This window comes from Embiotoca jacksoni, unplaced genomic scaffold (assembly GCF_022577435.1).
Source record: "Embiotoca jacksoni isolate LCO1_2020_lvr unplaced genomic scaffold, fEmbJac1.0.p SCAF_90, whole genome shotgun sequence".
Classification (NCBI taxonomy): domain Eukaryota; kingdom Metazoa; phylum Chordata; class Actinopteri; family Embiotocidae; genus Embiotoca; species Embiotoca jacksoni.
Window position 1 is genome coordinate 532,501 of NW_027185448.1, and position 23,912 is coordinate 556,412.

At 40.2% G+C, this 23,912-nt stretch overlaps 2 protein-coding genes across 4 annotated transcripts in view; one reads left to right on the forward strand and one right to left on the reverse strand.

The window, feature by feature from the left end:
• The window catches only part of adrm1 (ADRM1 26S proteasome ubiquitin receptor), a 5,195-nt gene extending 1,066 nt beyond the window's left edge, over positions 1-4,129 (reverse strand). Inside the window, exons 1-9 of one of the 2 annotated variants that reach the window (XM_069141741.1) lie at positions 4,022-4,129; positions 2,985-3,230; positions 2,281-2,397; positions 1,765-1,975; positions 1,436-1,514; positions 1,199-1,335; positions 559-684; positions 313-470; positions 27-129 (exon numbers count right to left, since the gene is read on the reverse strand). In XM_069141741.1, coding sequence (XP_068997842.1) covers positions 27-129; positions 313-470; positions 559-684; positions 1,199-1,335; positions 1,436-1,514; positions 1,765-1,975; positions 2,281-2,397; positions 2,985-3,194 — 1,141 coding nt within the window. In that variant the 5' untranslated portion in view covers positions 3,195-3,230; positions 4,022-4,129. Of the gene's footprint in view, positions 1-26; positions 130-312; positions 471-558; positions 685-1,198; positions 1,336-1,435; positions 1,518-1,764; positions 1,976-2,280; positions 2,398-2,984; positions 3,231-4,021 lie in introns of both variants that reach the window. The other variant, XM_069141740.1, reaches the window with a different exon arrangement.
• A 42-nt stretch (positions 4,130-4,171) lies between these two features.
• Positions 4,172-23,278, forward strand: dnajc5ab (DnaJ (Hsp40) homolog, subfamily C, member 5ab). Of its 2 annotated transcripts, none has more exons than XM_069141742.1 (5): positions 4,172-4,347; positions 17,653-17,853; positions 18,504-18,717; positions 18,807-18,978; positions 19,769-23,278. In XM_069141742.1, exons 2-5 carry the CDS (start codon positions 17,747-17,749, stop codon positions 19,864-19,866), a joined length of 591 nt encoding a protein of 196 aa, XP_068997843.1. In that variant the 5' UTR covers positions 4,172-4,347; positions 17,653-17,746; the 3' UTR covers positions 19,867-23,278. The 2 variants fall into 2 exon arrangements, with proteins under 2 accessions (XP_068997843.1, XP_068997844.1); XM_069141743.1 differs by lacking the exon at positions 4,172-4,347 and adding an exon at positions 9,722-9,791.
• Positions 23,279-23,912: the final 634 nt, after the last annotated feature.

Here is a 23,912-nt window from a genome sequence, read left to right on the forward strand (position 1 = left end):
TGTGTGTGTGTGTGTGTGTGTCTCACCTCCTCGGTTGGCGGCGTCCACGGCTTCTGCCGGCAGGCCGAACTGACTCATGAGCGGGCCGAGCTGCCCGGAGGCCAAGGCACTGCTGAACATACTCATGGACTGAAGGGGAGAGACGACAGTCAGCGACAGTCTGACAACGAGCTGCAGCCGTTAACACCAGACGAAGGTTTCCAACAACCTCCGTCTCACTGTTTCTCAATAAAAAGACAACGTGTCCTCACATCTGTTGAGTTATATTGACCTTTCCCAACAGTTCATGAAGTGTGAATGACTTCCTGGTACCTGCTGGAACTGAGGTGAGTTCAGGGTGTTCTGGATCTCCTCGGCACTCTGCGGTAAACTCTCTCCGCTGGGGAGGAAGGGGAGGAGCCTCTGCTGGACCTCGGCGTTACTCAGGATGGGCGCCATCATCTCGGGGGTGCAGACGGTCGCCAGGTCCACTGCAGGTAAGGAGAGGAAGGCTGTCAGTAGTTCTGTTTACGCCGGCACTCCCGGTATTCACTCTCTTTTCTCTGCTCCGTCGCTCACCTCCGGATCCCTGAGTAGCCGGGACGTTCATGGTGGCGAGGATGCTCTGGAGGTCGCTCAGCTGGATGGGCTGGTGGGGGGAGGGGCTGCCGGCGGAGGCCGGGACCGCCGGGGTCGGAGCCGCGGCTGCAGGTGAGACCATGTAAACCAGTTATTGAAAACACTTTTCTATTCTTCACTGAAAGCCCCACGAGGTGTCGTTTTCTTTCCATGTAAAGTGAAACGTTACTTTAGTTGTTAAGACAGAAAAAGCACCAAAGACAGTAAATCTGACATTAAAAGAAACGAGTCTGATATTATTTAGATTATTTACCTCAATTGAAGTAAAAGGTTTTAATCATACAGTAAAGGTCAAACATTTCAGGCTTTAGATGCTAAACTTGTTTTTCATCACACGTGACGGTTTGACGGGTCCCAAACTCCACGGAGTTCATCTGATTTCAGACTCTGTCATTGTAAGAATTTGCTGCTTTTCTTTGTTAAACAAATGATAAATCAGTAAAATGGAGCAAATAATCTACATTAATTAATAAATGATAAGAGATCACAGCTGCAGCCATGTTTTGTTTCATGCTGCCTCGTATTTGACAGAAAACTGCAGAAATGTTTCATTACACTCGGCGTGCTTTTCTTCACGTACCTGGTGTGGACGGAGCAACACCGGTGGAGGAGGGAGTGGAGGCAGCCGGGGCCGCGGGGGTGGTGGGGGCCTGAGAGGAGCTCAGTCTGGTGGCTCCGCCCGAGGAGGGAGTGGCTGCTGCTGATTGGCTACGAGAGCTGGGAAGGAGGCGGAAGTAACAGGTAAAAGAGATTATTATATCATCCTGATATCTGGATCGCAGGTGTGTACTGACGGAGGCGACGTGGTCGTTCTCACCTGGACGAGGAGCTGCTGGTGGCCGGTCCTCCGCTGCCCAGCAGGTTGGCGAGTCCTGGTCCGGCTAGAGCTCCCAGGCCTCCTTAGACAAACACAAAGAAATCAAACGAGGTCCAAACTGATCTCTGTTTTTAGAAAGGATGATGATGTAACGTCTTAGAAAGCCACACTTATTGCCTCGTACATCTTTTAAAGTGCTTCTTTTTTTTTTATTGTATTTTTTTTTTAATGTGCATAAAGTGCCGTCCCAGCTAACAGAAAAGCGCTACGCGTTCTTAAAAGTGTGAGATGATTTATAGACGTGAGAAGCAACATCCGGAGCTGCTCACCCAGTCCTCCCAGCCCCGTCGGTCCGATCAGCTGCATCAGCTGGTTGTGGCTCATGTTTCCCAGCAGGTTCTGCAGCCCTCCCTCTCCCCCGAGCGCAGACAGCTCGTGGCCGCTTCCCCCTCCGCTGCCCGCCGCTCCGGGAATGGGAGGGTTGTTCAGGTACTCGTTCACTTTCCGACAGTGCTCGTCATCCTTGTCCGTCTTCGGCTCCTGATGAGAAACGAGGCATAAAAGGATTCCTTGAAATCAAAGCTTTAGTCAGACGAAACTAAAAGGGCCAGTTTGTTCTATGTGGTGACGTTAGATTAGAAAACATAAAAACCACAACAACAACAAAAATACCTGCTGTAAATGAAAGTGCAAAATGTAAATTGCTTTTCTGTTAAGTGAGCAGAAACTCTCCGTCAAAAAAAGATTTGAATTATTATGTGTGGCCGCCATCATGAATGTACTGTAATGATGTCTTATTTATTATTGTCCTTTTAAAAACTGATGAGCGGCATCTTTCTCCTGACCTGCATCCAGAAGAACAGCCTCTTGGATCCGGCCTTGAACTTCAGCACGTAGACGCGTCCGCTGGTACACTGGCTCACTCGCTTGAACTCACAGTCATCAGGGAAGATGATCAGGTCCTGGAAACGGGAAAGAGGAAGCACACAGGGTGGTTCTACTTTTGACAAAACACATCACCATCAGCCAAAACGGGGAAAACCAAAGTAGAGGCATCGCTGATATAGAGGACACCGTGGAAGGCCAGTGAAAGAAGGATTCATTGCGTCGGCACTGGTTCTGTGAAAACTGCTCGTACAAGCAAATACAGAACAAACAGAAGAAAAAGAAAGTCTTTTCTTTTGGTGTTACCTCTGCCCTCCTTTTCTTTGAGGTATTTGAGGAATGTGCATGTCTGAATATAGCAGCAACTGAATTTCAACCAAGTGTGAACAGGTCAACTGTCAAAACTCTTCGCTGAATGTTTCTGCACTGAAACAAGTCTAATCCAGTTCTGGTAGATTCATTTGTTGAGTTTATTCAAGAACCTCATTTGGGACTTAAATCCGGCTCAGATACGGGAATCCTTAACCGAGGCCCAAAACCGACCGCTGACGAGGTCAGACTTACAGGTTTCCCTCCCATTAGATCACCGTTACTTTAAGTTTATGCTTTCGCAAACTGTAAATGTCTCAAATAGAGAAGAAGTTATTATTTTAGCAACACTCACATCATCAACGTTGCCCGAGGTCCTGTCCTTCCAGCAGAAGTGGATCAGGGAGTCGTCCGACTGCTGGATGTACACCGTGCCCTTGCGTTTGTCCGGTGTCACGGTGCTCCCCTTCAGGGTCATTTTGCCGGCCCGAAACTCGACCAGGTACTTGCTGGAGCTTCCTCTGGAGCCGCTGACCAAGCTGGGGAAGAGAGCGCCCGACGACATCCTGAGATCTCTGGTGGTGGTGGTCGGCCAAAAACACTGATGGGAAATAGAGAACCACGTCAGCTTTAAAGGAACAGACATCACACACATTTAAATAAACAACTAATTTAATAATAACTAAGACATCAGACAGGACAACACTGGGAGGGCTGCAACCAAACATTTATATTTTACATTTGTGGACACATGCACTATTATAATTAACTTCTGTTCTAGTTGCTTTACTTTAATGTCCAGATGGTTTTAATATAAAACCTTAATTACATGTGAACGTTTATAAATCTCATCACGTGTCTTTGATCTTTCAGTTTGTAGAAACTCATTTCGTTCATAACGTCGCTTCAATGTTTTAAAACATTACTGCTGAGAAACGTGTTGCTTAACCGGGATAAAAAAAAATAGTTTAAAAATTACTTTCAGAAATCCCAACTCACTTTTTCTAAACAGCTGGAGGCTAGCTGCGCGAGGCTAACGGATTAAATGATGTATTTCGTGTCGTATTGACTCTCTTCGTGCGGCCGGTGGCCGTCACCGTGCTGCTGTGGTCTGCCCCGAAGGTTTCAACGACTGTGATGCTGTTTAGTTTTGTGTTACGAAGACTTTTCAAAGCGGAGCTAACAAAAGTAGCGGCTAGCCGGTTAGCTCCAGTTAGCTTCACGGGGCTGCGTCATGCTAACGCTAACGTTAGCACACGGCTAAAGTCTTACTTTCTTTATCGCGCTAAAGTCTTTCAGAAAGTTTGAACTAACAGTCAAACATGAAGAAAGTGGTTCGAGAAGATTATTATAAAATATAAATGTACAAAACTAAAAGTCTGTTTCACGAACCTGAAGTTGTTTCAGAAGAATTAAATCTCGTTTTCCTTCTCTGCGCGGAGCCGCTGTTGACTTCCTGTTGTGTCGAGAGCGCGCGCCGTCCGCGGGAGCGCGCGCCCGGCCGGAAGTGGGAGGTTCTTCTTTCGCTCCGCCCTGCTCGGATTGACAGCTGCCTCCTCCCGGTGCAGCCGTTAGCTCGCTGGCTGAACGACCGGCTGCTTCATGGTTTAGCGGCGGAAAGCCAACGTGCACCTGGGATGAGTGGTCCAGAAGTCGAGGTGGGCTTCGCTTGAAACGACACGAGAGAAGAAGCCGACACGACCCGGTTCTACGAAAAGGTGAGAAACGCCGTCGTTAGCCAGCGGGGCTAACGTTAGCTCTGCTGCCCTTGGATTAGTTAGCGAGCTACGTGCTAGCAGGCTAGCTGCGGTCCGGCCCGCCAACATGGAGGCTGGCTGCGGTGCTTTGACGCCGGAGATTATCCGCTCCACCCCGGAGATTATCCGCTCCACCCCGGGAAGACTTCCCGAGCCGGCCGGGCAGCTCTGGTTCGGCTGCCGGTTGCGAACCGAAGAGCTCCGGAGGAAGTTCCGAGAGGCCCGGCGGCGGCTGGACTCGGTCCCGAGGAGGCGTCTCGGTTATTGGTCCTCTGGACGGGACCGAGTCTGGAGCAGATAAACAACAACAACAACAACAACAACAACAACAGGATGAATCCGGATGTGTTTGATGTCAGATCAGCTGGAGCATGTTAAACTACCAGGGTGTTTACATGTTAAACTACCAGGGTGTTTACATGTTAAACTACCAGGGTGTTTACATGTTAAACTACCAGGGTGTTTGCATGTTAAACTACCAGGGTGTTTGCATGTTAAACTACCAGGGTGTTTACATGTTAAACTACCAGGGTGTTTGCATGTTAAACTACCAGGGTGTTTGCATGTTAAACTACCAGGGTGTTTACATGTTAAACTACCAGGGTGTTTACATGTTAAACTACCAGGGTGTTTGCATGTTAAACTACCAGGGTGTTTGCATGTTAAACTACCAGGGTGTTTACATGTTAAACTACCAGGGTGTTTACATGTTAAACTACCAGGGTGTTTACATGTTAAACTACCAGGGTGTTTGCATGTTAAACTACCAGGGTGTTTGCATGTTAAACTACCAGGGTGTTTGCATGTTAAACTACCAGGGTGTTTGCATGTTAAACTACCAGGGTGTTTACATGTTAAACTACCAGGGTGTTTACATGTTAAACTACCAGGGTGTTTGCATGTTAAACTACCAGGGTGTTTGCATGTTAAACTACCAGGGTGTTTACATGTTAAACTACCAGGGTGTTTGCATGTTAAACTACCAGGGTGTTTACATGTTAAACTACCAGGGTGTTTGCATGTTAAACTACCAGGGTGTTTACATGTTAAACTACCAGGGTGTTTGCATGTTAAACTACCAGGGTGTTTGCATGTTAAACAACTTAAATCACATCGATTCTGTTCTGAACTGGAAACGGATGAAGTGCTGTTAGAAACTTATAAATATTATATTAAATATTAAATATTATAACTCACAAAAGCGTTCTGATGCAGGATGTCCAGTCCTGGTCGTCACTTCTTTACTTTTTACGAGATGCAGTATTTTCCTTCTTGCTGGTTGTTGTTGTTGTTGTTGTTGTTTATTTCTGTACCTGCTTGGTCTTGGTCAATAATCAGTTTTTAAAAAAGCATAGTTTGTCATTTATCCAGCCTTATTTACTTCCAGTATTTTATGTGTGTGTGGATTGATGCAGTTAATGTAACTCGGTAAAGACAGAAAGTCGAATATAAAACACTGAAACTGAACTGGGTTTTTTCGGTCTGTGTTTGGTTGCAGCGACCAGCACAGCTTTTAAATCTAACGTGAAGAACCTTTCTTGCTCTATCTTAGTAGTTTGTGGACATTTAAATACCTAAATTAGCACAATTTATATTACTGTAAACAACCACGTAGAATATGATTTGCACACATTCCTGAAATAGTTTGCTGAAAATGTCTTTGTGATTAATTCATGCTCGGATCCATCCGTAGCGTCAGCTGCATAACTTACTGATGTCCTGGTAGCTGCGGTTCGTCCTGGGTAAACATAATTGTTGAAGCTAATTACTTAAGAAAACACTTAGTGTTGATAATACGAGGAGAAATATATATATAACTGTCGTGGTGCAACTACTGAAATACACAATTTCACCATCTTTGTCCGGTCCATTCAGCGCATGCATTACCAGGGACATCTCCATCCTCACTGGCAGACAGGAAACACAAGCACGACTAGTTATCATCGGTTTATATTACATTTAATTCATAATCTATCATATAATCGTTGAAATCTCATCAGCATCTTCAAAGGCTGAAAGTTTTGTTCTCTTTTTCCACGTTCGGGAAACATTTGACCCACATTGTATTTTATTTTGCGTGAGTCAGCTGGTCTCCGTGGTGGATGATGTCATCGGTATGAGATCTGGTGTACGAGTGGTCATCAGTGAGTCACGTGAAAGGCCAGTCACATCAAATCAGGTGACACCTAGATAACGGAGCAGTAGTAGGTCACGGGGGAGATTATGGCGGCGCTGCACTTTACAGGAGAAGCTGTGGTTCAGTTCTCTGGTTAGAAGAAGGCCTGCAGCTCCTCGTGACTTCCAGCATCTGCAGATCGTTTTCTTCGAGTATTTGATCAGTTTAATTGCAGTTCAAAGCTCAAACGCATTCGGGTTTTTCCCCACAATTAAGTAGTTTGATGATTTGCGAGTGCCGATATTCTGTTTTTAATTCTTGTCGCAACACGTGTCCTTTTTCAAGACTCGGGATTTCGCACGCACTTTGTTTTTTCTTTATAATGGCTCGCGCTGATGTCCTCAAATGTTTTGTAGAATTTTTCATTTGAAACAGGAGAACAGAAAATCACTCAAACAATTTGTCACCTGTCAAAATTAGGGCTTAAAGTAATGGTTGTTTTCATTATCGAATAATCTCCCAATAATGTTCTTCATTTTATCAAAACTCATGAAATTCTTTGTCGGGAGACAATTCGATTACAGTAATGATCCCAAAGGTTTTCATTCAGTGGTCGTCTGAAGTGAACCAGCCGGTCGTACTTAATGACGCGTTTTCCATCGGAGAATGTGGGCGGAGCCAACGCAACCGATCGCTCTTCACCTCACCTGTGTGGCTTTTTTGTTTTTCTTCCTCGAACTGTTATGAAAGCAGCGATTGCCATTTGAGTGATGTCACACAGAAGTGAAGTCATATCAAAAAAACACGTCTACAATTACTACTTGTTGCTAATAAGCGCTTCGAGATCGTTGCTCTAAATGATTTCGTTGCTTTGTGTTGGTTTTTAGGAGCCTTTGTAGATTTAGAGAGGTCGATTATTAAATGTAGTTATAAAATGTGGATAATGTGGGAGTGTAATGTGTTTTGTTTGTGTTCTCTTTCTCTTATTTGATTTCCTGATGGATTCGTGTCGATTATGTTCCCTCCTCTTCCAAACTGACTTCTTAAGGTCTTTCAGCTGCGGTGACAGTTTTCCTCTCCGAGTGGCTGACACTTGAAAACCTAAAATTATCCCCCAGCTGGGATTCCTCGGCTCTCTGGTATTCGGTACTGATATTTCTATCCTCGCACGGCGTTCGTATTCAGCTGCTGACATCAGAGTCACAGGTTTTTTTGTAGAGACGCCGCTTGATTTATGTCTGATCGATGCTAATTTTACAACTCATTTAAACAGACCCGCAGTGTATTTTTCTGGTGTAGTGATGTATGCAGAAATCAGTTGCATTTTAATGGGATTTATTTTTTGTTTTGTTTTATTCCAGTGATGCCACACTCGGCTTGAGGAAGTGAAAGTCTGTTAGAAAATCAGCAGTATAAGTTTGTCATCAGCTGTTGATAAATTATTTAATCGATTGATTTTTAAAGAAATAAGCACTTATCAGGCAGAGAGGTCAAACAAGATTTACTGCTTTTTTTCCCCACTTAAAACCTTTTGTAAATTACATATTTATGAATTTTAATTGAACAGATTAAAGCATTGGTCACCTTCTTTTTTTTTTTGACATTTTATAGACTAAAGGATTAATTTATGGCAATTAATCACGAGGTAACTCACGTACATGCAGCAGTTTTATTTCATTTGAATGAGTTTGTTAAAAGTGGGTCGTTTTCCTAAAGATAAACAGGAAGTGGATAAACATTTGACAGAGTCCTGTTTCTCATCATTCATAGTAAGCCAGTGACTTCATTAATATGTAATGTATTTTGTGGTTGTCGGACTAAAAGGTTGAGGTCGCTCTTCTAAGCCACTTCCCCCACGGAGCGCCGCGGGTCACCAGTCCGGTCGTCAGGACGGGACGGTGCAACAGTCCCGTGATCTCAAGTCACATGAGGATGTTAAATATTCACCTGCAGCTCTGCAACGTTTCTGGATGAAATAAAACTGTTGTGAAATTATCTGGCGGCGTTAAACCAGAGAAGATGTGATGTGAGAGTTTCACAGAAAACTTGTTAATTATGTTGAAGACGCAATTATTTCCAGTTTCATCCAGATTAAATCAAAAACACTCTTCTTCACTGGAACAGCAAATAGAAGTTAGAACTTGATTAATCATTTATTTATCAGTTTATTTTTAAAGCACAAAAGCCAAACATCACCTTTTTCATTCCTATTAATCTGTTGATTCTCTTCTGTAATTAATAATTAACTTTTTTTTGTGCTTTGATCAAATAATCACGTAACTACCAGATAATGAAAATGATTATGTAATTGTGTATTTATTACTGCTTTGCGGCACCAGTGCTGTGAGTGTAGTTTATATGCAGGTAGTTCAGTGGAGAGGTTTTTTTTAGATCGCTCGCTGTTATAAACATCATCATAAATAGCTGTGTTAGCAATGTTTTCAATGATGATGTCATTTTAAAACAGGTTTTTATTTTTTAGCAGCTTTTATTTTGGTGGACTGTAGCACAGGAAATCAACATCTCTTATCTCGCCTGCAGAAGCTCCGATAAGCTCAGCAATCACTGAACTACATCTTAAAACCGTTTCCTAGCTCCATGTTAATGATGTTATCGCCGAAATAAGGAAGTGATGCATGCTGGGTGGTTTTTTTTTTCTTCCTGCTGTCTCTTTGTTAACCCGTAATGAACAACATGCAGCAGCATCAGTCGGCCTCCTGCTGGGACAGCTGTGTTTACTGTTATTCGTAGCATCGAGGCCATCTATTGATTGTAGGGGCTGTGTGTGTGTGTGTGTGTGTGTGTGTGTGTGTGTGTGTGTGTGTGTGTGTGTGTGTGTAATCTGATCTAAATGAATGAGTAGGGAGACACACACACACAATTAAGAATCACGGACTGACTTTTAGCTTTTTCTACATAAAGCCTAATTCACATTTTATTATTATTACCGAAGGTGAAGTGAGTTGCCATATTATTATTATTATATTATTATCATTAATACATTACAAATTGGGTTGTTTTAAGTTTCTGCATCTTCCATCTTTTCATTTCAAGAATAGAAACTGGTGGATCGTTCAGTTATTAAATGCTTTCGTATGGTCTTATTCTGATGATGTGGATCTCGTCCCTCCTTCCTCTCTCCCGGTTCTCTTTTAATGGTCCTTATTGTGACGTCGTCTCTGTGAACAGCTGACAGGAGGGCTGTGGCTCAATAAATGACTCAGTCTGGTGTTTGCTGAAACAATTTGAAGTCAAATGATCAGAGAAGGATGTTTGTGTGACCTGCATGGTGAGCATTTCTTTCATATTCTTTTAATATATCAAATGAGCTTTTTATATAAGGAATGTGCCAGTTTGTAAAATGTGTCATGTAATGCAGCAATTAATAATAAGTAATGGTCAAAAGATGACGTAAATACCACCTGAACAGGGCTGGAAACGGGAAAACAGGAGGAACCGAAGTGGCAGAGTTGAGACATGAAGAGGGGTATAAATGTGGCGAGAGGAGGAGGGAGAGGAGGGAGAGGAGGGAGGAGGCGCGTTGATGAGGAGGTGATGATGAATATGTAGAGCAGGAAGCGAGGAGCAGAGGGTGTGATGACAACGACGGGGATGGAGGAGACGTGAGAAAGAGCTTCAGTGAAGATGTTTGAAAATGACACAATCGGTGCATCTTCATCATCCTCATCCTCAGCTGTCAAGTATGCATCTTACTTAGTGTTTATGTTAAAGTGTCGAGCCACAGTGACAAACCCCAGTTTGATTTCTGTATTATTTAAGTAATATTTTATCATTTAAACATTGAAAAGAACAAACGATGACGGGAACACCGACAATCATAATAAACGGGTGAAAACAGGGCTGTTAATAACCATTATTGTCGTTATTTTCATTATTACTGACCTAATATTTCATAATCGATTGATTAAGTTGGCAAAAAATGTCCATTAATAATTAGAAAAACATCCAGTATAGTAGTTTTCTTGAGTCCTTTTAAATTGCTTGTTTTGTCCTTCCAACACTGCATCATAAAGACATTCAATTTATCATCATATTATTAAAGGAAAAGAAAGAAGCTGGAATATTGTTTTTGTCATTAAAAAAAATTACTGAAACAATTAAGTGATTAGTCAGTTAGTTTATGAATAGAAAGTATTTTAATTTATTAATCATTGCGGTTATTTTTCAAACTCACTGCTTTTCCACGTCACAGTTATTACATCATCACCTGATCGGGTTATTTGAGCAATAATTTTCATAAATCATTTAAATTTATTTGTCGGGATGAAACTAAATAAATGTCGTATTTCCGTCTTTGTTTCGACATCGTTTTCTCGCCGTTTGTCTTTTAATGACATCATCTTTCTTCTTCTGTTTCATCTCGAGGTTCATTTCTAATATTCAACCACCAGAATATCGGATGTTGGTACTATCATACATTTAGTTGCATAGCCAAATACTGAAGCCAATAAATGTCCCTTTTCCTCTTTAGGTGTATTATTAAACTATCAAAAGGCTTATACAAGTTCATCATGTTTAATTGACACCTTTTTTGGGCTTTAGGAGATTTTAATAGAAGCTAAGAGACTGAAATATTAATAGATATTTTATAAATATAATGCATGATAACTAAATAATGAATTGCAGCCCTCATTAGTTGATTATCACTCTATTTCCTGTTTAATCGTTTCTGCTTTGGTTTTGCGTGTTCAAACTGATCTTTCCTCCTTCTAACACTTTTAAAGAACAGAAACTGATGACAGAATAATAAGAATAATACGTACATTTCTAGATGTGATTGAGTGTCACTGCAGTAACTGAAAAGCAGTTTCGTGTTGGAGGTTTGTGATCTAATGATCCGAGCAGCAATCAGGGAAACACGTTGGGAATAAATGAAGTTGTGTCGGTGGAGACGCTGAGAAACTGCTGTGGAAGTCAAACTGCAGAAAATGGACATTTAATCTGGTCGTTGTGTTAGTTTGTTTGTTCGCTCTGCAAGATGTTGCTTTTCTAACATTGTCACGTTTGACTGCTTCTCAAGTATAAAAACAATAAAGTCAAGTTTTAGATTTATTTAAACAATAATCGATTGACTGAAGTATTGCAACTATTAATATTTGTTATATTATTTGTTTGTATGAACTGCGTCCGTAAGTTGCCGGTTTTCGTTCCCTCAGTGAATAAATCTTTATATTTAAACGCCCCACTGACCGATAACAGCTGAACTAATTCGCTAACAGCTAGCAGCTAACAGTTGTTGACCAGAAGATTTAACTTCACAAAAACTACGTGAACACGAGACGGCTCGAAACCAGCAGAGTGCTTCAGACTAAAAGCTTCCACTTTTTATTTTTTTTGGTACCAGTGCTTTATTGGAATTTATTAGAAGTTTATTATAATAGCAGACTGGACGCTACAGTAACTCACCATCGCCTCTTGAGGTGCGGGGTGGTATTACAGAACAGGACTACTTTGTGACACAATAATGAGACGCCCATGAAATAAATATCCAAACTGTTGTTGTCTCACATCCTGTTGATATTTTAGATTAATTAATAAAAAATTCAAACTGAATATTTTACTTATCACTCCTTTAAAAAAAAAAAAAACAACAACAAGGTTATATCAGAGAGTGTTGAGTGTATCTGGGCGTTGCTGAATAAATCTGTTTATCCAGGGAAGGATCACCTGGTTAAATACCAGACAGGAAGTCAGGACACACACACACACACACACACACACACACACACACACACACACACACACACACACACACACACACACACACACACACACACACTGATCTCACCAGGAATGGGATTCGGCAGGTTTTGTTTGTTTTCCTGAAGTACCGTGTACACAGCAGTACGAGTGGACATTATGTTGATAAAATATTTGGTTAGCTGACTCATTCATTTTTACAGTATTCGCCTGTTTGTCCGTGTTTGTGTGTCGAGTTTGACAGCTAATTTATTTTTTAAAATTTATTTGACCTGGAAGCTTTTAAAGTAATCAGCGTGCAGCGTCCGAAAGATCTCGTTCTCACGTAACACTTCATGACATGAACGCAGAGACTTTATTTTTTAACTTCTCTCGTCTTTTCATTATGAGCCAGACATATAAACATCCATCACGTCAGTTATCTGTACAAGATTTTGACATTGTGATTATTTCCTGTCAACAGGAAGTAACATCAAACTTTAACCACATTAAATTCATCAGCGACAAAAATATCTTTGCTTTTCTTGTAATTTTTGTAGCTGCAGTTTACTGTGTGTGTGTGTGTGTCATCAAAGTACTGTATATTTATATTAAAAATACTTTAGATTGAACCTCTTTTTTTTTTAATAAGTGCTCACACAAAAGTTGAGTTGTGACTTCTCCAAATACGACGGTGGTGAAATAAACAATGACTCTTGTTTATGTAAATTGTCAGTTGATGAATCACATGGTCTTCAGTTTTCTCTTTTCATGTCTTAAGCAAGACTGAAAACTCCCGTCGTCTCTCAATCAGCTGCTCTGAGTTTAACTGAAGCAGACTGCATGTTGTGGGAAGCTGCCTCTGTTTTAAATCTTCAATTCATGCGTGAAGAATGTTATATCAACTCGTGGAGTTTCGTGTTTTGGTATCGCGTGTCTTGTCTCCTGATTATCTGATAACAGATTAATGTGAAACCTGACGGACATTTAAATGTGAATAAACCTTCATTTGTTTTAGTTTGTTTTGCACCAAACTTCTTTGCTGAAGTGAATAAAGTGTTGTTGCCTCAACTTTTCCAAAACCTTCAAACATCCATGTTTTACTTCCTCCTCTCAGTCCAAAAAAACAACCTGGAGTTGCTTAATACAAGCTCACGATTGCATAATAAGGAAGATGTGTTTTTACATCATTCGCAGCTGTCATTCAGTTCTTTTCTGCTGTTTTCATGTTCCTGAACTGGTGAGATGATTTCTGCTCATCAACACGCCGAGCGTCTCCGTGGACGAGTTTGTTATGGAGACGACGTTAACGTCTTGCAGAACTAGTTTGAAGTGATGCTTGAGTGCCGTCATGTCTTCGTTATGTCTTCGTCATGTCTTGACAGTATTATATAACAATTGTACTTCCTCTTTAAATCAAACATTTTTATTTCCTTTTAGCTCCGTTTAAATTATCGTATGCTCGACTGAACTCTTCAAACAAATCAAATCAGAATTTATTGTTAAATTTCTTCTATTACACATTGATCATGTTTTTAAATCTTAAATATATATTTTTTTTACATCTTTTCAAATTTTTGAATTGTGTATATATTCTCTCCTTGAAAAGCCATTGGATGACCTCTTAAAGTTTCAGGAACCTTTATTGGTTTTGATTTGTGTTTTACGTGCTACAAGTCCAGTGAGGATGTTTTAAAAAGTGAATACCTTAAAAAAAAAAAAAGAAGCCTAAATCCATTCAGTATTTGTTGGGAACACATTTTGCATTTAGATTTTATTTTTTGTGTTTGCAGGTAGTTTTTTTGAAGAGTGTTGGAGAATTTGCGTCCTCCTGTAATCCCACCCTGACTCCCGGGTGGTGGTGAGATCAGTGCTCGGTGTGCTTCGTACCATCTGCTTCTTCTGGTCACTACAGAAAGCTCTCCGTGAAGCCGGCCTCACGTTTGGCTCATTTTTATGTGCAGTAGGATGAATTTGGGATCAATCGGATGCCTTTCTGGTGGTTCTTGTGCGATGGATAAGAATCTGAACATCTAAAATGCTAAGAATTGTATACACATATTGGCTATCTCAGGTTTTTTTGGGGCTGTTGGTCAAAAAGAGAACTTTTATTGACATTAATTAAATTGTGTTGGGAATTTTTCACCTATCTAATGTTTTATATACCAGACTTAAATCAGTAAATAAAGAAAATAAAATAATATTGATAACTGACCACATGGGGAAAAAACGTGTATATTTCAGATATATGTGAAATAGGGCGAAGCTGAGCTCAGTGAAAGTCCTCAGATGGATGAAGTTCAGCAAACAGAATAAATGTGAGACTCGGGTGTGAAAGCACACATAAAGTGTCACACACACACACACACAAAGTGTCACACACACTTAAAGACATAATCCCTGGAGCTCTCGCATTGGTTCATCCCGGTCAGGTGGGGGTGATTCTGTGCTGCGACTGGTTAATCCCAGGCGCCGTTGTGGGTGGGATTTAGGGAGGTGTTAAATCAATGTTTTGTCAGGCATGTCGTTGTCTAAGGCAATGCAGGGTTGCCATGGTAATAGTGACCATCTGGTGCCATGGAGGCCCTTTTAGGGATTTTTACTTAATTAAAACAAATTTTTGGCATCTTTATAATTCCACTACGTACTCTAGGTAAATGTCTACCTGTAGCGTTTCATGTACGGTGGTCTGGTTTATATGGCGACTGTGTCTCTGCATACTCTTAATCTTAATCCAGATTGTGCCTTTTTTCCCCTCATACTCTTTAAGATTATCTGTTTATGTCTAGATGACGAGCCCGTGGCAATCTGCTGAAGTTAACCTCCCCCATTCACTTCCTCTTTTCAGCAAGTGAAAGAGCTGACATTGTAACAGTGCAAGTGATCTTATCAGAGACATACTGTTCTCTGATTAAAAAAAAAAAAAAAAGGTCAACAAATTACACAACTGAAATGTCAAATATTTCTTCATAATGATTTAGACAAACAGCAACGGCTAAAAAAATAAATAAAAAAAATAGCGTATATTAGAGTCACATCAACAAAAACTACATTTAAGGGGGACTTAAAAAAATTACATTTATTTTTTTTGTTTATATTTTTTCTTGAAAAAGGTTGTTGAATTATATTGTTATTGTTTTTTTCTAATCTCTCACATAAAGCCACAATCACAGGTCCGCTTCAGGTTACTTCATTTGTACCCGTAGGTAGAATTGGTCTGCTGTAATTAAAAAAAAAGAGAGAAAAAAGAGGCATCCATCTTGACAAACTTTTAAAAACAGCAGTGACAATATTCAAACACAACAACACATGGCAAAAAGTACTGAAAGGCTTCCCTAATTAAAATAAATAACAATAAAGAAACACAACAATAAATAACCTCTGTAAAAATAATGGTAAAAAATTACACTGAAAGCCTAAAAATAAATGATACCAAGATAGCGGTATTTTTTGGGGTCCTGTCCGTGATGCCACATTGAAATTTCTGACACCTGAAATGTCTGTTGAATTATAATCGTACATTTAATCATTACATTACTGCAGGAAATAAATATGAAAGTGTCCTGAAGCCTGTTCAAGCGTAAAATCTACAACAATACCATGTTCATGTGATAGTCAACAGTTCCTTTACGGAAAACGTGAATTTAACCAACCTTGGTTAAATTCCTCTCAGAAGACTACAGGGTTTATTTTTTTGCCATTTACCTTGCAGAACATATTAATATATAGGACTGCAACTAACAGGTATTTTAAGTTCTAAGACCTCGGTAACAGTTTACCAGAAACTGTAAATAAAGTTAGTTGGTTTTTTGAGGGGCATTTTTCTTTTTTATTCAGTTAGAAACACAAAAGAAAAAACTGCAATTAAAGGACCACGACTGAAATCAAGCCCCAAACACACTGCATTACTTACTTACTACTGGCAGCACAAATCATACTAAAATTGTAATTTATTACAAAGGGTAAAGTTCACTTTTCTGTTTTTGTGTGTGAAGACTGCATACAGCTTATTTTCCTGTTAATGTAAACTGTCTGTCTGTGGCTGAATTGGCTTAGTGTGGTCTGTAAGCCTGTTAACCTCCGTACACCTGCTATCTGTCAGGGTTACAACCAGCTCCGTTACTGCTCTATTCACATGTCAGGAAGTGGATTTCCTCCAGGATTGTACATCAAGATAACTCGGTTCCTCCCTGAAGTGGGTTTATTGGACGGCTGCCAATGGGTGTGTTGGTTTTGGAAGCGTATTGTTGTCCGGGGCTTCGCGTTGAAGCCCGGCTGTACGTAGACCGGCGGCAGGTGGTGGTTTTCCACGCTGCCTCGGCCGCTCTGACCTGCAGCAGCTTCTCTAAGTCTGCTCGGATCCCAAACACTCTCACAACAGTTTAATCAGCCTCGTACCACATTTAGCACAAATGCACAACATCGGTTCCAACTCGTACGTTGAGAATATTTTAAGAGAGAATAACAAGAGGTGGATGAAGAGGGTAATTGTAGTAATATTGACAAAACATAGGAAATACTAGGAATACCTCAATGATCTTAAATGTCTCGTATCCAGTTGTTAAATTAAAAAATATATATATATTTTCGACAGAGGAGGTTTGAGATTTTAGCTTTACTGTTCATGCGTGTGTACGGATTGACTTTATATTTTCTTAAGCAGTAGTTATTTTTGAATATGTTCATTGATGCCTGATGATGTCGGAGAAGGTCTTCGTTACTTCCTGCTTGCACGTACAGAACTGCAGTATTTTTGGTTGTAGTCCTCGTTTCCGGTGACTCAGAGATGTTCGTCTTACTGGAAGCTTCCTTCGGGACACGGACGGTAAATCTGTGTTTTATACATCCGGCCGCTCTGTTCGTCGACCCTTAAACCAAACAAACACCACATTAGTAGAGGAGCTGGTTCCCATCTGGTCTTTTTATTCAGTAGAACAAAAGCTTTTAATGAGCATCTCAATAATTACTTCCTGACGGTATTTCCTCAAATATCAGCGCCAAGTTTTTCATGAAATCCTGCTCAGTGAAGTTGTTTGTTTTGCTGTTGAGTTTCCTCTCAGTGAAAACACACCCAGCCCTGTTTTCTTTCCTATATCCTCCCAAGTTTCTGTAAAAGTGAAGAAAGACGCCACGAAGTGAAAGTCTCGCTGGCATGTGAGGCGTTTGGGGGACGTCTGTAAATTGTAGCTGCAGAAAGTAACCTGCGTCTCGCTCTCCCCCTCTAAACAGCATGAAAACTAAAGATTGGCACCGTGGGGTTTAATGTTAATTTCATTTTCTAGAAGTAATTTTTTTTTTTGTTTAAAAGCATTTTGTGAAATTTACTTGAAATTCATTTTTGTTTTGTTTTTATCAGTAAATGAGAGAATATGTGCAAGAAGGAAAGTCATAAGAGTTTAAACTGGGAATAATCATCAGCTCTGTTCCTTGTTTCTCTTTCTACCTGACAGGTGAGCGGGTGAGTGAGTGAGTGAGTGAGTGAGTGTGCGAGAGAGCGAGAGACACAACAAGAGAGACTTAGAGAGAGAGCGAGCGAGCGAGGCCATGGATCACCAGAGACAGAGGACTCTCTCCACATCCGGAGAATCGCTGTACGCCGTGCTCGGAGTCGACAAGAGCGCCACGACAGAGGACATCAAGAAATGTTACAGGTAGATGTCAATAATTTACACAGAAAAAGGACTAAAACAAACGGAGAGGAAGGCCCTCTGTGGGAAGGATGCTTTTATTTTGAAAAGCCACCAGAGGGAGCTAAAGACCTGCAGCCTGTTCTTTGAAATATAAAGAAGTTCATTTAAGAACTCACATTGACTGATCAGACCATATTTCAATAATGAATATTTAATTACATTTTTATTAGTGGTTTTTTTTAACACCCGTCACCGCTGCAGAGAAACTTTGTGTCTCTATAATAAGTTTATTGATAATATCAGGATATAAACTTTTCCATTCTATACTAACTAATCCTATTCTATACTATTCTACTTTATTCTGTTCTATACTATTTTTCCAAAGATTTCGGTCTGCTATAATAAAACAAATAACACTGAAGAAATATATATAATATAATATATATTTATGATGTTTAAAAGCGTCTGAATACAACTTTTATCTGTGAATAACCTTCAGAGAAGGAGTCTGTAGTTCCAGTGGACGATTCCAGGGTGAATAATTAGTCTCAAATGAAAGTCTGCTTTTTATCTTCGTCTGAAACCTGCTACCACAACTTTCCCTGGAATCATCACTCATCATGTGTTTGTTTCCGAGTCCTTCAATCTTTTATTTATTTATTTTTTTACAGGAAACTGGCGCTGAAGTTTCACCCGGATAAAAACCCAGACAACCCGGACGCGTCCGAAAAGTTCAAGGAAATCAACAACGCTCACTCCATCCTGGCCGACGCCACCAAGAAGAACATCTACGACAAATACGGCTCGCTGGGGCTCTACGTGGCCGAGCAGTTCGGAGAGGAGAACGTCAACACCTACTTCGTTCTGTCCAGCTGGTGGGCCAAGGTGGGTCGGAGAGTAGAAACCACTTCATGTGAGTGTCTTTAGTTTCGGCGTGACGTGTCGGAGACTGAAGAGTCCTTTTGGTCCCGCAGGCGCTGTTCGTGTTCTGCTGCATCTCCACGGGCTGCTACTGCTGCTGCTGCCTGTGCTGCTGCTGTAACTGCTGCTGCGGTAAATGTAAACCGCGGCCGCCGATGGACCAGGAGCCCGAGTTCTACGTGTCCCCCGAGGACCTGGAGGCCCAGATGACCGCTGACGAGAGAGGTGAGGACGGGGTGCTGCCGTACTTCCACAAAAAAATCTAAATAAATCAGAACCACGTTTTACTTCCAAGAGATCCGAGTTATGGAGTCACACGAGGGAGAGGGTCTGAACCAGGTCATATGCAGACTGTCAGCAGACGCTACAATTTCCTATGTTCCCTAAATGCCTCACATGCTGGTTATCAGTAGAAACTAAGTGTTTCCTCTTCTGTTGGGACTTCCTGAACGAAACACAAGACAGAGGCAGAACATCATAATGATACTCAATTTCACAATACCTACTATTCTATTCTATACTATTCTATTCTATACTATCCTATTCTATTCTATACTATCCTATTCTATTCTATACTATTCTATTCTATACTATCCTATTCTATTCTATACTATTCTATACTATCCTATTCTATACTATTCTATTCTATACTATCCTATTCTATTCTATACTATACTATTCTATTCTATTCTATTCTATACTATTCTATTCTATACTATCCTATTCTATTCTATACTATACTATTCTATTCTATTCTATACTATTCTATTCTATACTATTCTATTCTATACTATTCTATTCTATACTATCCTATTCTATCCTATTCTATTCTGTGCTTAATTTTGAATTACACGATTTTTATGATGCAAAACAAAGACATTATCTGTGTTAACATCACAATTTATTTTTTTGTTGTGGTTTTCACAGTTTCTAATCTGTGTGTGTGTGTGTGTGTGTGTGTGTGTGTGTGTGTGTGTGTGTGTGTGTGTTTGTGTGTGTGTGTGTTTTCCTCCAGATGGCAGTGAACCCATCGTGATGCAGCCGTCTTCAGCCACAGAAACCACCCAGCTCACCTCTGATGCCCACCACACCTACAAGACCGAAGCATACTAGACACACACACACACAACACACACACACACACACACACACACACACACACACACACACACACACACACACACACACACACACACACACAAACAACTGGCTCTACCACAGTCACAGGACTGATGCTTATGCTGCACACGCTTTCAACACGTTCTTCTTTTCAGTTCATCCGTGACCTTCAGTCCTCATACTACACACACACACACACACACACACACACACACACACTCACACACACACACACACACACACACACACACACCAGCAGATACTACTGACCATCACTCTGACAGTTTGACTGATCTCCACAGCTCAGACTGATTATTTTTATATTTTACGTGGAGGTAGAAGGAGGAAGAACACCGGAGGACGAAGAGAGAAAAATAAACGTGAACGATTCGTTTAACTCTCGATAATCAGAAAAGAAACCAGACGTGAGTGATCTCGTGTTCCCTTCAGGTTTGTCTTATTATTCAGAATAACTTTTATTGTAAGAGTGCAGACAGGGATTCAAACAGGGACACGCCAGCGGTGTCCCAGCAGGGGGCGACAGCGAGGTGTCAGTGATCTTCACTGAATACGAACTGTTATAAAAAGCAAAATATAAGAAAAAAAAATCTGCAAAAATAAAGAAAACCTTTAAAAAAAATGTGTCATCATGTCGGTTTGGTAACTGAAGACTAAATGTTTGGAAACGAAGAGATCGCAGACGAACACATGAAGAACACTAAAGATATGCAACTAACTTTAACGTGAATGTTTTCATCGCTTGCGACGAATCGTTCTCTTCATTATTTTGAGGAACACAATTGGATTTCCGCTCGTTAGCTCGGACAGCAGCACGGTCCAGAGGAAGACTTCAGTCCAAACGTCGAGGGAGGGTTTTGTTTTGCTTTATTTGTTGTGTAAATCTAAAACCTTTAGGATATACTTTGAAGCCATATCGTGTACTTTTCCACGTTTCGTTGAAGACGTACAATCAAATTTACGCTTTTCGTCGCCGTCTGTTGGCGTCGATAATCACCGTCAAATGTTGGTCAACCTTTTTGACATCTATCAGCAGTTTGTTTTCAAATAAAAAAAACTTTTTAAAAACTATGTATTATCGTTGTTGTTAAGAATTTAAAAGAAAAATAACTTTATGAAAGTGTAAGGAATCGTCTCTTTTACATCAAACTGAACTGAGATCATTATTTCTGATTGCCACCGCAGGCTAATAATCATGCTAAATGCTAATTGTATCTTTTACTGAAAATTAGTTTTTCAGTAATAACAGTAATAAGATGCGTTTCTAAATCGACGCCACTCCTCTGATTTCCTGCGATCCTCCTCCTCCGAGCTTCTTCCCTCCTCTTCCTCCTCTGCACTACTTCTTCCTTAATGTTGATTTCATTGAAAGCAGAGTCCAGTGTCATCAGTAGACGTCACATGACCACACGAGTGCCCCCCACCCCCCACCGTCACCCATGACACTACTGCATACACCTCCACTGATTGAGCCCCTTTTATTTTTTTAATTTATTTCTTTTGTTTTTAGTCTTCAGTTTGTTTTGTGAGAAGGTAAAAATGATGTACATGTTGTGTAAAGTCTACGTTTAGATTTCACTGTATTTCTTGGTTGTTTTTTTTCCCCCTCTATCCGTCTCTAGATTTGCTTTTTCTTTGTTTTTCTTATTTATGTTGTAAATGAAGGGAGGATATTGATATCCAAAGTCTTATTTGTTCATGTGGCAGCAGTTTTGTAGAGTAAAAACTTCATCACAGCAAACAAAGAGCAGTTTACAACAATCAGACTAGTTTTTCCCAGGAAATCTATTTTTTTTTTTTTTTTTTTTTAGTTCTTTATTTGTCACACGAGTAGCAGTCCAGTAGGAAAATACAGGAACATTGTGGTCGTTTGTGTCAATAGTTAAATTTTTGTAAAAAAGAAAGACAAAAAAAAACCTACACTGAACCAAACGGGCTCATTTATTCACTATATTTGTATTGCTCAATCAAATACAAGCTCATGTATTTCTGCATATCATGAGAGCAATAAGAGCCAGTTGAGTCTCTTCCACGGTCGTCCTCCACTCCTGGACTTCAAATCACATTTTGCGTTTGCGCAACATTTCAGGGAATTTGCAGGTTCATAAAATATCATTTAAGACCCGTTTGAGGCCCCAAGATGGGAAAAAAATGGAGCTAAATCAAATTATTACAACTCTGTTTCCAAATATTTTTTTTGGACTTTGTGTAAAATTTAAACAGAACAGAAACAGAAAAAAAAAACATACCAAATGTAGAAACTGAGAAATGTTATTTCATGAAAAATATGGACTCATTTTGTAAGCCAAGATGGGATGATGGTGAACTTTGAGCCCTCAGGCAGCACTGCATTCAAAACAGCCACGATTTTGTTGTGGAAATCGCTGCATGGGCTCAGGAACACTTCTGAAAACCATCATCTGTGAACACAGTTCATTGCTGCGTCCACAAATGCAGGTTAAAAGTTTACAATACAAACAATAAACCAGATATAAACACGATCCAGAAACACCTCCCAAGAAAATTTAAGATGGACTTTGGTGAAGTGGGAAACTGTCCTGTGTTCTGACAAATCAAGATTTAAAATTTTAGTAATCATGGACGCTGCGTCCTCTGGGTTAAAGAGGAGAGGGACCACCCAGCTTGTTATCAGCGCACAGTTCAAAAACCTGCATCCTTTTGATATGTTGTCTTTGGTCTCTTTTGAATTAAATATTTGAAAATCATCACATTGTTTTTTATTTACGTTTCCCAACTTTTTTTTCGGAAACGGGGTTGTAGACGTCTTTCCCAATAAATCGTCCTGTCTGCTTTCAAAGACGTTTTGATTTTTGTGAAACCAGCATATCCTCTGTTTTAACCAAATATCTCTCTACTTGATTAGTTTTGTGCTTTTTGTCGTGATTATTGAAACGCTGCACTGTCGAACCCAAATCCTGAATTTCCTTCTCCTCGATTTGACCAAACATGCGACGGTGTCTGAGTGAAGCCTGAAACACATCAAACCTGGAGTCCAGACACTTCCATTATTCAACCTAAATCAGCGACGTAAATAATAAGAACTGGCGTAAGTGTGAATATAGCGACCAGATGATAATAATATTGAAGCATTATTTTATTTATTTTATTTTTCTTATCTTTTTAATAATTGATTAACTCCTAGCCAGTATGTGAAAGGGGATGTATAGAATTTTAGAAGTGAACCGTTTTGACAAAGTGTCAAAATGGCTGACCTGCTGTATATACTCGCAGTGGCACACAACATAGAGACGTAGAGGTTTTTCTGTTTTTAGCATGGACTGATGATGTTTGTGTCTGTCAGGCAGACATATGGGTAAATGAAATATCTGATGTATTGTTGTAAAATAAATGTTTCTGATGCTTCAGAGCCTTTTTTTTTCTCACTGTGATTCTTTGATTTAAAAAGTGGAAAAGCTTTAAATTTACGACCTATTATTACTTCTGTATAAATACTGTAAAATAGTCAAATATTTAATGTGATAACACCCTCACAATATGAAATACCTCCCACTTTATATTAAAAAAATAGTCAGCAACTAAAATCCATACGATGCTATTGTCCTTGTGCCTCACAAAATTAATACATCGGTTTAAAATTAACATTATTTAGCGGATACATAACACTTTGTAAAGTCTACTTAAAAATCTGATCCAGTAAGTGATCGCTCACATTCTCAGAACAGACCTCCGTGGTGGCGAGTACAACTACAGTGGCCCCGGACAGGCGCCCTGTGGAACACCACAACATATGCAGCATATTCCACGTTTTGGACGACATGCTATAGTATGACTATTTTTTTCATATTTTGGAGTATGATCTTTTTCTGAACTGACATGCATGCTTGCTAAATTTCAAGTCGGTCCAACAAAATCTGAAGGAGGAGTTTGTTAAAGTACAATACGGGTGAATCGCCAAAAATGGCAACTAAATTCAAAATGGTGGACTTCCTGTCGAGTTGACGTAACGGTGCAATGTAACTTTTTTGTACATCTAGGTGTGG